General features: G+C 47.7%; 6 protein-coding genes across 6 annotated transcripts; 3 read left to right on the top strand and 3 right to left on the bottom strand.

Annotated features, from left to right (window-relative positions):
* Positions 1 to 15: 15 nt before the first annotated feature.
* Positions 16 to 519, bottom strand: ASPWEDRAFT_182694 (uncharacterized protein; the record flags this gene model as incomplete). Its single annotated transcript, XM_040831936.1, has 2 exons — positions 16 to 355; positions 408 to 519. 2 exons carry the CDS (start codon positions 517 to 519, stop codon positions 21 to 23), a joined length of 447 nt encoding a protein of 148 aa, XP_040691567.1. The 3' UTR covers positions 16 to 20.
* A 582-nt stretch (positions 520 to 1,101) lies between these two features.
* On the top strand, positions 1,102 to 3,482 carry ASPWEDRAFT_171346 (bZIP transcription factor; the record flags this gene model as incomplete). The annotated part of the gene is made up of 7 exons (XM_040830770.1): positions 1,102 to 1,170; positions 1,303 to 1,415; positions 1,476 to 1,593; positions 1,650 to 1,854; positions 1,916 to 2,211; positions 2,267 to 2,937; positions 3,017 to 3,482. The coding sequence occupies 7 exons, from the start codon at positions 1,102 to 1,104 to the stop codon at positions 3,480 to 3,482; spliced, it is 1,938 nt and encodes a 645-aa protein (XP_040691566.1).
* Positions 3,483 to 3,573: 91 nt separating this feature from the next.
* Positions 3,574 to 5,023, bottom strand: ASPWEDRAFT_171345 (uncharacterized protein; the record flags this gene model as incomplete). The annotated part of the gene is made up of 2 exons (XM_040830769.1): positions 3,574 to 3,863; positions 4,087 to 5,023. The coding sequence occupies 2 exons, from the start codon at positions 5,021 to 5,023 to the stop codon at positions 3,574 to 3,576; spliced, it is 1,227 nt and encodes a 408-aa protein (XP_040691565.1).
* Positions 5,024 to 7,021: 1,998 nt separating this feature from the next.
* ASPWEDRAFT_68022 (NmrA/HSCARG family protein) lies at positions 7,022 to 8,893 on the top strand (the record flags this gene model as incomplete). The annotated part of the gene is made up of 7 exons (XM_040838943.1): positions 7,022 to 7,066; positions 7,135 to 7,620; positions 7,720 to 7,909; positions 7,959 to 8,131; positions 8,198 to 8,265; positions 8,544 to 8,558; positions 8,722 to 8,893. The coding sequence occupies 7 exons, from the start codon at positions 7,022 to 7,024 to the stop codon at positions 8,891 to 8,893; spliced, it is 1,149 nt and encodes a 382-aa protein (XP_040691564.1).
* A 332-nt stretch (positions 8,894 to 9,225) lies between these two features.
* Positions 9,226 to 10,723, top strand: ASPWEDRAFT_50899 (fungal specific transcription factor domain-containing protein; the record flags this gene model as incomplete). Its single annotated transcript, XM_040837512.1, has 3 exons — positions 9,226 to 9,567; positions 9,795 to 10,384; positions 10,447 to 10,723. The coding sequence occupies 3 exons, from the start codon at positions 9,226 to 9,228 to the stop codon at positions 10,721 to 10,723; spliced, it is 1,209 nt and encodes a 402-aa protein (XP_040691563.1).
* A 244-nt stretch (positions 10,724 to 10,967) lies between these two features.
* Positions 10,968 to 11,813, bottom strand: ASPWEDRAFT_182691 (uncharacterized protein). The gene is made up of 3 exons (XM_040831935.1): positions 11,542 to 11,813; positions 11,402 to 11,460; positions 10,968 to 11,340 (listed from the first exon to the last, which is right to left on the bottom strand). The coding sequence occupies exons 1-3, from the start codon at positions 11,738 to 11,740 to the stop codon at positions 11,311 to 11,313; spliced, it is 288 nt and encodes a 95-aa protein (XP_040691562.1). The 5' UTR covers positions 11,741 to 11,813; the 3' UTR covers positions 10,968 to 11,310.
* Positions 11,814 to 11,888: the final 75 nt, after the last annotated feature.

The following is an 11,888-nucleotide window of genomic DNA, read 5'->3' as shown; positions in this document are numbered from 1 at the left end:
TCTAAAGTGTAGAACGGATACTATCTGATGAATGCATCAACCTCGATCTCAACATGATGCTCGGGAAATGGCAGGCTTTCAATTCCGACCATGGTGAACAGCGGCTGATGTCTTGGGCACCACTTTCGGATGTTTTCCACCATTTGGTTTCTAGCCTCTTCGCGTATGTTGGAGAGACCAACGATGAATGCCCGTATTTTGACCACATGATCCCAGCCGGTATGCTGCTCCGAGTCAGACCATATATTTGCCTTTTTGAGTGCGTGCATGATGAGATCGTTCATATTAGAGAATGCCTGGGACACCTCTTCATCAAAGTTTGATGATGTCTTCAAAGTCAAAGGGTTCATTCCGGCTATAATGTGGTCAGAGAATATTCAAACTGTATATCTTCTCAGATAACTTACTTTGACCAGTCGTCACGATACGGTCCCCAATGATGCAAGAGTCGCTGAATCCATATTCCACGCGGCACTTCTCGCCGAATCCCGGAAGAGAGTAGTAAATCAGAGAAGCCATATGGATAGAGTCGATTGATGATGACATGACATTCGATCAATTCCCAGGCCCTTACTTAGAACGGACTACATCCCCATATTTATAACTCCCCATAATTCTAGCCGGGCCCGGGCAGGAAATCAGCGCTTTGTCAGCGAAAAGCTCAGTAACTAACCTATTCAGAGGGTGGATACAATGGGCCGGATGAAACATCTACTAAGGTACGTCGTCCTTCGCAATCGCACATGGCTTGCGAGCGAGCGCTCTGAATAACCGGTTCATAGTTTCGCATGTTGTACACTACAACAAAAGAGCAGTTGCGAATGGCGCTGGACATCAAGGTGTCACTGCATGCCGACATGCCATCGGATATAGAGTGGAAAACTGTTCTGAGAGAGGCTAGCGGCGGGCGAATGAGGGTGTGATTGTAATTGTCCTTATAGTCAGAAGAACCAATCATCAACCAAGAAATGACGACTAGAGACTTGTCTTGGCAATCTGGATGCTCGGGGCCGCGGGCCCGAGAACGCGAGTGAGTCTCCATCGCTCGAAGTCTCGGACGGCCGGGACTTCACCACTGTTCAACCCGTCGTAGCGAACAACATGTCTCCGGTCGACTCAGGAGAAACCATTGAAGCGAGGCGGCACAGGCTGTCGTCGCTTCCACGCGCGGTAGGGCCCTACCATCGTCGTCCACTTCCTACATTCCGCCGCTGACTCTAACTATCCTCCAGTGCGAGTGGTGTAAAATACGCAAGGCAAGTCTAGCGAAACAGTAAAGGGCATGGACTAACAGCCAACAAGGTCCGCTGCGACCGCACCGTACCATGTGCAAACTGCCGAGTAGCGAAAATTACGTGCCGGCAGCCGAATGACAAGCCCAGTCGACAGAGGCAAGCGGATCGGGTTGCTAATCAGTACGTCCTAGGTCACCGTCTTCGTGGGTCTCTTCGGGGGATATGCTGATGAGCCTCTAGGCAAAGTCTCGTGGAGCGCCTCGAGAGGCGCCTTGAAGAAGTTGAATCCAGGCTCGCCACTGTTGAGCAGTCGCCACCAGCCTCTGCAACGGTTGCTCCTGCCCTAGATTCGCGAACAGTAGAACCACCTGCTGTTCACGAGGGCGATCTTCTTTCACAGCCCAATCTATCCAGGCCACCGAGCGTGCGCGCTCTGCCTGTCAAGACGATGACTCTGCTATAACTGGCGTGTTGCTTGAGAGGCTGCAGACTAATATTCGCTCCTCGGACGGTCTATCGAAATCCAACTTTTTCTTTCGCAAGTCCACTGCACACTCCGTGCCAGCTCCGCAACCTCTTCCTGCTACCTTGGTAACATGTATTCTGCGACGGATACGTGGTATGTCACATCCCCCCTTACTCCCCATAAGACTTTTCCGGGCAAATCCTGACTATCCTAGCCCGTCGTCCTATAATTCTCTGCTCTTATGCTATCGGCGATGTGTCAATTGTTGAGAGCCTGTGTCAAAGGGTGTACTCGACCTCTGAGCTGGCATCCCCCGGCGAAATCGCCAGCATGCACGGAACACTGTACTTCGTCCTGAAAGAGCTTATTGAATTCAAGGACCCCCTATGTGAGAAGTTTGATTTATCTACGTATTTAGATCACTGCGAGCACAACTTTGCGGCTGCCGTAGAAACATACGAGGTCCTTACTATCCCGAGCTTTGAGAACATTCTTGCAATAGGTATGGGTGTGAGTGTGTCACAACCTTTGTCTCGACTCTGCGAACAAGCTAACCCGAGCTTAGATGATCAAGTCCCAGGGCGAGGGAAAGCCCTATTTGTACTGGAAGCTTGTTTCCGCTGCTGTGACTCACTGTCAATCACTTGGATATCATCGCCAATCAACGTATCGAGATATGCCGCCCCAGGAAGCGGAAAATATTCGACGGCTGTTCTGGACATTGTACACGTTCGATAAAAATATGTCGCTGGTTTTAGGCCGCTCCTCATTTGCCCAATACCTCGATATTGACGTACAGTATCCTGCTGTTTCTACCGATCCAGCCCTTCGTGCGTGGGATGAGTCGTTCATCATGGGAATCCGCTTAGCGGACCTCCAGGGCCGTGTCTTCACTAATCTTTACTTCTCGGGAACTATGGTCAGGGATACTCCGGCGCGAAAGCAGCTCATCAGTGACCTTGCGGTCGCAATGGACTCGTGGCATGCCGAGCTGCAGCAGATCAATCCAGACGGAGTCAATGGAGCAGAAGTATTCTCTCTCTCAAGAGGAAACTGGGAGATACTTTTTTATTCAACACAGACCCTACTATTTCACGCATCCTCCACAATAGGTGGTGAAGCGCAAATTAGCCCAAAGTCTTTCACCGCAGCGCGGAACAGTCTTTGTGCCCACCTTGACGTCTTTCCGCGGTACCAGGAAGCGCAGCTCCTCTCGGATAGCGATTATTGCAATTGGTATGTTTGGGCTGCCCCCCATTATCCATACTCAAGGCTAGACACAAGATTGTTGTACTGACTAATATTTTGCGTGCAGGATCCTGCTGTCCTCCTCCTTGGTCCCATTTATCGTCACATTCCTGTACGCCATCGCAGCGAAAGACCCTAACAGCACAGTCCTTCTCGAAGATGTCCTCTCCACCCTAAAAAGCTTCCGCTCATTCTCCCGTGGCTCCGAAAACCTCTACCAGATATGCTCCACGTTTACACAGGTTGCCAGGAAGCTCGTACAGTCCCAGCAGTGGCTCCCTACAACTGGAGGGGTGTACACTCAGCAACAGCAACAGGGCCCCCTCCCCATCCTAGATATCTCGCAAAACCCCTCGCTCTTCGAGCCGGGTTTCTTTCAGGATGCACTATTTGACGGGTCGTCGGCAGCCAATTTAGGCGGTTTTGATGGTCTTGATCCCACGTATACGTCGGATATCCTGAATGGCTGGCTCAGTGGGCCGCCCTTTCCATGGGATAAGCTGGATGTGGATTTTGGAAATTGTTCACGATAGGCGCGCATACAACTGTTATCTATGTAATGTAATTTTAATACAACGTTCTCATGACAGCCCCGCCGGCTTGTATCCTCACCCCTTCTACCCTTCAGGCCGTCAACGTCAGCGTCTGCCACATCTCATCACGAAGCAACCTTTCCATATGATCGCTGCGCAACATAACCACAACCTCCAGCCGCTCTCCATCTCCACTCTCCCTCCGCCTCGGAAGCACAATAACAACCCCACCAGCCTCGATACACGGCAACCGCACAAACGACGGCTTCCCACCGACACATTCGCCAAAATCAACCCCGTAGAGATCAAAATCCGCCCATGATGTAATCGTCATGTCCCGCGAGTTGAAAGGTCCCAGCCTGGGAATAGTGAAGGGGAAACCTTCCCGTGCGTTCGCGTGATTAGCTCGGACACCTCTGCTGCGAATTTGGCGTTTATAAACGAGGCCGACTGGGAGTTTGCTATTGCCTCGCAGACCCCTGCGAGATCGTGTATTTGGTTCATGTCTGATGCTGCGATTGATGCGGAGGGGTATTCGGCCATGGCATAGAAAATGGCGTTGCCCATGTAGATAGGGGTTGAGGATGGTGAAGGGGGTTCATACCAAGGCGCTGCCGGGTGTTAACGGCTGTTATGAGGCGGGTTGTTTGCGCCTGAACCCCCTGGGTATTAGGATTAGAAGCCATTCGGACCCGAGTGATTGTACTCCAGAGGAGGGCGCAGAGGATTGTATTCGTGGACGGCGGTGACGAGATATGTTTCCGAAGGAGCTCCTTTAGCGAGTTGATCCAGTGAAGGTTTGTCGTAAAGAGCTGTGACGTGGATGGGTGGAACATCTCCGGTAAAGCCGGGGTTAGGCGCGAATACTCCGGGGGACGCGCGAAGAGATCGTCTGTTGACAGCAACCAGGCCGCTTGAAGTGGAAGCCGCTCGGAGAACAGTTCACATCTCGTCTGTATCTTGGTGGGAGGACTTCCATTTGCAATCCCTCCACTGCCTGGGTCCGCGACTCTCTTAGCCCAGAGGCGTATAATCTCAGTAAACGCCGCCCCATCAACGACATTGTGATGCATACACACACACAACCCAGCGCCCCGATCCGCAAAGCGGAAGAAGTTCGCAGCAAAGACGGGGGCTCCCGCTTTGTGAAGGTCGTTTTCGATCATGCCAGGAGCCGGCCATACGGAGTCCGGTATGGTTTTTGTTGGCATCCCCTGAGCGGATTGTGTATTATATGACATTTTTACCGTCCCCTTGTCGACAAGTATCGGTGTTGTGGTAGCTGCGGTTGCATCCCATCGGATCTCGAGTGGGTATGGTGGCGTCTGCTTCTCCGTTCCAGCTGGTGCTGGTGCTTTGGGGAAGATCTTCCCGGCTACCCACGGGATTTGTGTCGAGACAGTATTGAGGCCGGATTGGAGACGTTGAATCGGTTCTACTCCTAGAGATGCGTGCTCGAATACCAGCAGCACGCGAATGTAGGTCCGCGGCATGGAGGCGTCGAGCGGGGTTAGGGGCTCGGTGTGCGTTAGGTCGGACATTGTGCTGGCACGCGATCGTTCTGGGTTGGTTTTTAACCGTCCGATAACGAAGCCATTGGCTGAAATAGCTTTATACCGAGTGCTGCCTGCGTTGGGTATTCAGTAGGTCGGGCCCGCGGGCCCACGCGGCCGAGAGTGCCGATACCACCCAGACAAGGGCCTCATACTTTTCGACACGGGCTCTCGGGAAGATGTCATCAAGTTGTGGGAAAAGGAGTTCCTCGAATGTGCTCCACGCGTGTGGGAATGAGACATTCATTCTCTGCCCGCGGCGATCAAAGCTACCGGTGCAGGTGAGATCAGTGATGTCAAGGCAGTTGTTTTGAGCCATCTTCATCTGGACCACGTTGGAGGCTTAGAGCATTTTTTCGGTACTGGTAGGTTCATCTTGCTAATCTCACGGATGGTATGATTAACAATTTCTAGGTGGCAAGATCAGGTGTCACGAGTCTCAACTCAAAATTGCTTTTTGGTCATCCGCCACAGGCATTGACGGTGGCCTCTTCCTTCCGGATTATCTGAGAGCAGATCTTTTGAATTGGAAGACTGTCTCAGAGGAAAAAGTGGAGCTCTGGCAAGGGTTGACTCTCCACAGATGCCCCGGACATACTGAAGGGTCCCTGGTCCTAGAGCTCACGTTTCCGGTCTCCGGTACTGTGATCCTGACTGGTGGTCTTTTCCATGCTAAAGAAAATTATGAGGATGGACGACCGCAAGGCTTCCTCATGAGATATTACTCTCAGTGGTTCAGAAGTCGGGACTACGTGAGAAGACTTGTACAGCGGACAAATGCAAAAGTTTGCCTAGGTCATGAGAAAAGCTACTTTGATATGTTTGAGAAAAGCCCTAAGTTTTTGACTTGAACAATTGCGGGATCGTTGCAGCAAAGGCTCTTGGTTGCCAGAGGCAGATCATTTTACTGATATAATTTGTTTGTCCTATCAATATACAATTGTTAACATGTTATTTTCCGTTATTGATGACATTGTATTTTTATTCTACAGTTTTTTTTTTTTTTTTTTTTTTTTTGGATTTTTTTTTCCTTTGCTTTAAAATGCGTGCATCATTTGGAAGTGCTTTCGTCGGGATATTATACCTGTATCTACTGTATGTTGAACATATATGCTGTCGACCATGGCCATGCATAGCGCAGACCTTTCCACAAAACAGGATTACTGTCGATGACTTTGGGACGTGGATACTATGAGAAGGGTGCAAAATTGGAATTCTGATCCAATTGAACAATTTGGATTCAAGGCCAATTTTCTGATTTCGATTCGACGCTATTGAACAAAAACTGCCTAGTTAGGAAATCCGTCAACGCAGCTCACCGCTTACTCATCGGACAAGCACACCTTATCTTAAGGACCAGTTCAGTTAATACTAATATCTTGTAAAATACAGCCCGGTGTAGAATTTGAAATTATTGGTTGATTATTTAGTAATTAAGAGTTCATCCATGCCACCCACACCTCCTCAATCAACTCCATCATATCGATTGGTTCCGTATGTAGCCATACAAAATCGAATTCTCTTAATCTGCTTGGCAATTAAAATCCGATGATTAAGCGGTGATGGAAGCTGTGTGGGGACGCTATCCAGTAACGCTATTCCAGGGTACGAAAGGATAGATCAGGAGATGATAAATCATAGTGGTTGGAGTGCGGAGCTGACCAATCTCTATATACAGCATTAGATCATCTCCACCTCACTTGTAGCTTCACACTAGTACCACTCAATCTAATCAGACGCTCTCCACTCAACAATTCATCTTGAAATCTTCCTTTTCCGCGATATTCCTAAACATGCGGGCATTCGGGCATTTCGGTCGTTCGCCGGGCCGCCAGGCACTGCCAACGAAATCTTTTTGCTCTCTGCTTCAAGCCCACGTACATATAAAGTCCTTCTCCTTCGGATAAAGATAGTCTCACATCATCAGTATCATACAGTTCAATTTTGCAAATACTTGCCCGTGCCCTCTCAAAGCCTCAACGCAATATGCCTTGTCAAACAGTTGTCATTATTGGCGCGACTGGCTCCCAGGTGCGGCCATGACAGTCCCTCGTGCACTGAAGAATGGATTTCTAACATTTGCTCTATCATGAATATAGGGTGGAGCTGTCGCCATGGAGCTTCTTAGTTATCCAGACAGCTATCATGTCCGAGCCCTTACTCGCGATCCTTCAAAGCCGGCCGCCAAAAACCTGGCTCACTTTGGGGCGGAGCTGTACACTGCTGACCTGGATGGTGGTCGTGAAATGCTCGCATCCGCGTTCTCAGGCGCTGACATCATATATGCAATGACTGACTTCTGGCAGACACAGTCTACTGATGTCGAAATTGCGCAGGGAAAGGCAATCGCTGATCCTGCTGCCCAGACTAGCACAGTGAAGCATCTTATTTGGAGTGCCCTTCCTGACCCTGTGAAGCTCTCAAATGGCCAATTCCTTAATGTCCATCACTGGAAGGGTAAGAGCTTGGTGACAGAATATATGCAGAATGAACAACCCGCTCTTTGGGCGAAGACGACCAACATCCTCTTCCCAAACTACTTTGAAAACTGCTTGACTACTCCCGACCGATATCTCCCAGTCAAGGTGCGTTCGCGTGACATTCCCAGCGAGTTCCAGGGATCCTAACTCAGGACAATCATTTCCCTCTTCAGATCCAACTGGCAGCTAATAAATACTTTCCAGGACACCTCGGGGACTTACCGTCTCACCTTCCCGCACAGTCTACAAACTGTGATGCCTAATGCCGCTATCGCTGACACTGGCAAGCTTGTGCGTGCCATCCTTGAGGCCGGCTCACGCTATTTGGAAAAGACCGTTGCTTTTTACAGTGAGGCCTTATCAGAGGCAGAAAAGCTAGCTATCATTGGAAAGCGTGAGTTAAAAGTTTATAACTTCTATATATATCTAACTCTCTGCTTTAGGCTATAATGTCCCAGTTCAGTACCAGCAAGTTGGCTCTAGCGAGTTCCAGAAGATTCTTCAATCTCGTGATGGCTTATCTGAGGAGATTGCTCTCGATTTCACAGAGCAGTTGATGATCTTCGAGAAATGTGGCAATGTCTACGCAAATAAAGATTTCGTGCAAGCAAACGAGGTACGTCAATATCCAGGACACCAGGCAGGTTCTGCTCAAGGCATCACACTAACTGTGGCTGGTCAGATCCCTGGTTTGAAGCTCCAAACCTGGACCGAGTTCCTGGCCAAGAACCAACTGCGACTAGACAGAGAGTAAGTAAGTCGTTTGTCGGGCTCTGATGGGTCTCCGTGCAATCGGTTTCGGACAATTCCGTGTCTCTTTCATTCTGCATCGCCCACCAATTTTTGGCCTTCTAGGCTTCAGTTTTGTCTCTACTTTCTATACAATGCCGCGTATTAAACCGAACAAGGGTTTCATATTGTGGATGTTACACACTCTCAGGTGCTCAGAGATCACCGACGTAGCTATATGGTCGATTATTACCGGGTACTTCAGACCATTCAGAAAAGCATCGCTATGTAACGCCCAGTATAGCCCCTGGATCGTAAGCGCAGGACGTGGGACTCATGCTCAAAAAAAACGTGATGTTCGACCGAGGCTCTTTGGATGTGTCTTGCATGGACTAAATTCAGTGATTTCCACTTGCTGTTATCATTATGTATGTCACCCAATGATGCTAATACACTGTCCACGATTCTGTTCTGTAGATACAGCGTGATTCGGAGTTTCCGCGATGCAATTGGTGCAAGCATCACAGCTTGGCCTGTACTTACAATGGAGTCTCCAGACAAACTCGGACAAGGTATGACAGATAAGAGCAGACACATCCCTGTCCTCCACCACTTCGCCTGGTCACGCTTTTCTCAGGCTTCCAACTGATCTGCTTGACCAGAGGCCATATCAGTTTACCTTTTCGCGAAAGTATCTCTCTCCAACATCGGTGCGTATGTTAATAAATCAAGGGTTTCAATTGAAGACTGGCATACTGTCTAGCCTCCTCCGCAGCCAAGTCAGCCCAGTTGCACGCCCCGGGACGCCGAGATCGCCAAACTCTCACGAAAGCAGCCTCGCGTATCAATGGTGGTCATCTTCTTTCTGATGAAGGATGTGGATGGATTGAGGACCAGGTGGGGGAGGAAGTCAGTCGTGAAAAATTCTATGCGCTTCAGCTTCCATGATCAATCCTCCGCCGACTATATGGGGATGTAACTATGCCAGGCAACAACCGTGCTCCGGACTTGCCAAGTCAGAATATTCTTGAAATGTATGTCATGCGATATACATCTGCATTTCAGAGTTTGGTCTGCCCTGTCATTAGCAAATCGCTGTTTATGGAGACGCTAGATCTTGCATACGGTCCCTTCCATGTTTTTGGCTATACTAGTGCTAAATCTTGTGTCTATGCATTTCTATCACTTGTAACCTTATTTGGTTTTGATGATGATGCATATCAAGCCGTGGATTGTGGCTCATATACATCTGCTGCCCACAGGCTTGTACCAGACATCATCCAGGAAATGACAGTTGATGGACTACAATCACTTATTATGCTTGTTTGCGAATCTCCTTTGACCCCAAGCCTTACTTCCTCTACTCATGGGGAAGTGGGTGTGGAATAATACGCTAATGCAACATCAGGCCCAATTCCAATACTTTCTAGGAGACCTTTAACCAGCTGGAATATCCATCTCTATTGCCACTCGGCTCATTTACATGCTAGGAGCCCATAAGCAACCTATTAATGACATTCCATACGGCATATCACCTTCGTATGACAAAGACTTCTTCAACTGTCATTTGCGAAACCTTTTTTTTCTGGTTATGCTATTCCTTTGATAAAGATATTTGTCTAAGGACTGGACAGCCTCCATCTATTGAGGACTCGAAATGTGACCTTTCATTAACAACTGGTTATTTTCGGCTGCAGGACATTAATATACAACGAGACACGATGGAGCTAGATAGTTCCACGCAGCCTCTTTTCCCTTGGGATATTCGCCTATCACAGATGAAGTCAGAAATATATGATATACTCTATTCAGCGAGCGCACGTTTGAAGATGAATGTTGAGATACTCGCCAGCATTCTACACCTTGATACGGCCTTAGAAATCCGTCCAACTCTATGTTTCTATCAAGACATGCCGCCCAAAGCGAACGTGAACACACAGGAAGTGATATTGCGACTTGCATACTACCACTGTATTGTCTTAATTCATAAAGCAAGTAATAAATGCAAACTAACAGGTGCTGATCCGGGCATCGGACTTGAGGGCATAAGCTCCAGCATCAACCTTTCCCTTACTGCCAGTCGTTCATCACTCTCTCTTATCCAAGCCTCACTGCCTATGTTGAAGGGGGAATGCTTCTGGTATGGCTTGAGCCTAACATCCATCCTCCTGTTTCTTTATATCTGACTTTTTTTCTCTGCAGGGTTGTTCTTTTTTATGCTTTAACTGCAATCCTAACACTATTTTGCAATATTCTCAAGGTTCCCCTCCAGCTAGACAGTTTGCATGACGTGAACCTCCTGTTCAACGCCCCCGCTCTGATACGCAGGATTCCAATCCGGCATCTGACTCCGGCCAAAATTATTCACTTGAAGTTTCTTGATGGATTCACAACGGAGCTTACAAGGCTAGAGATGTGTGCCATATCCAAGGCACAGGAAAAGTTTAATGCCTCAAACGACATGTCCATATTGAGTTAAAAACTTCAGCTTAAGAGCCCATTTCACCGCCGATTTCAATTAAACAGCTTACTGAGCAGAATGAAAATTCTTTGCTCTGAACAAGATCGTCGAGGGCAGCATATCGTGTCCAAAATAGCACAAAGCTATCGAGGTAATACTATCCACGATATAACTTTTAAGCTTAATTGTATGTAGCACAGGGGTGTTGCTGCTGGTTATTAAGATATATATTTTTATCTAGTACTGTGTATTGGGTAAATGTCCACTGTACGTACATTTGGAATGTGGTAAATATCCTGGTAGGCAAGTATGATAAAGTCAATGAATGGGGGGTCAATAAAATAAAAAATTAAATTTCTCCAGTAAAACATGACATTGAAAGAATGACTATACACGATCGACTTCATTTGTGTTCCCCTGTTCCTATTAGAGCTGAATAACATCACATTACCACGTCTTTTCATGGTCTTTCATGGGCTTTTCTCTTTTAACAATTAACGAGGGAAAAAAAAAAAAAAAAAAAGAGGCAAATGCCCAAAATCGACTGGGAATCCCTTTATTAGAGTGACAGCTAGTTCCCTCCGTTTAGTAAATTCTGCTCCTTTTTAAGCAGTACAGACAACATCCCCACCGTCCTATTTCCTCGTCAGTAAAAATATTTCTACCTTGATGTATGCAAAGGCGAAAAGCACATACCACAATGGCTTTATGCTTGCAGCATACAAGTTTTTTGTTGCCGCAAGACGAGCCAGTGACTGATTTGAGTGTTAGTAAATAGCCAAACTTGAAAATAAAAAAAGAAAAAAAGAAAAAAGGCATCTATTTGAGTATCATACGCTTGTAGCAATTGCCCGATCCCACGCCTTCGATAAACCAGAAGTTAAATGGGACGAATTTGTCACAGCAGAATTGGCCTCCAGGGCATGGATTTGGAGCTCTCTCCACGAGGCCTTCATCGCCCGTGATATCTTCTGCTGGAGCAGCAGAAGCCAAACTGGTCAGGGCGAAAAGGGCCAGGATGTTTTTAAAGTGCATGGTGAATGGTCTGAAAGTTGATTATCTCTTTGGGAATGTGTAAGGCAGTGTGATGGTGAGAAAAAAAAAAGGCTTGATGTGAGGATGCTAAAGGCCTTTTATGTTAACAGGCCATATACCGTAGATTTGTATATATGTATATAGTCAC

Source organism: Aspergillus wentii (assembly GCF_001890725.1).
Source record: "Aspergillus wentii DTO 134E9 unplaced genomic scaffold ASPWEscaffold_3, whole genome shotgun sequence".
NCBI lineage: Eukaryota > Fungi > Ascomycota > Eurotiomycetes > Eurotiales > Aspergillaceae > Aspergillus > Aspergillus wentii.
Note: the sequence above shows the minus strand (reverse complement) of the source record. Positions and strands in the feature narration are given on the sequence as shown.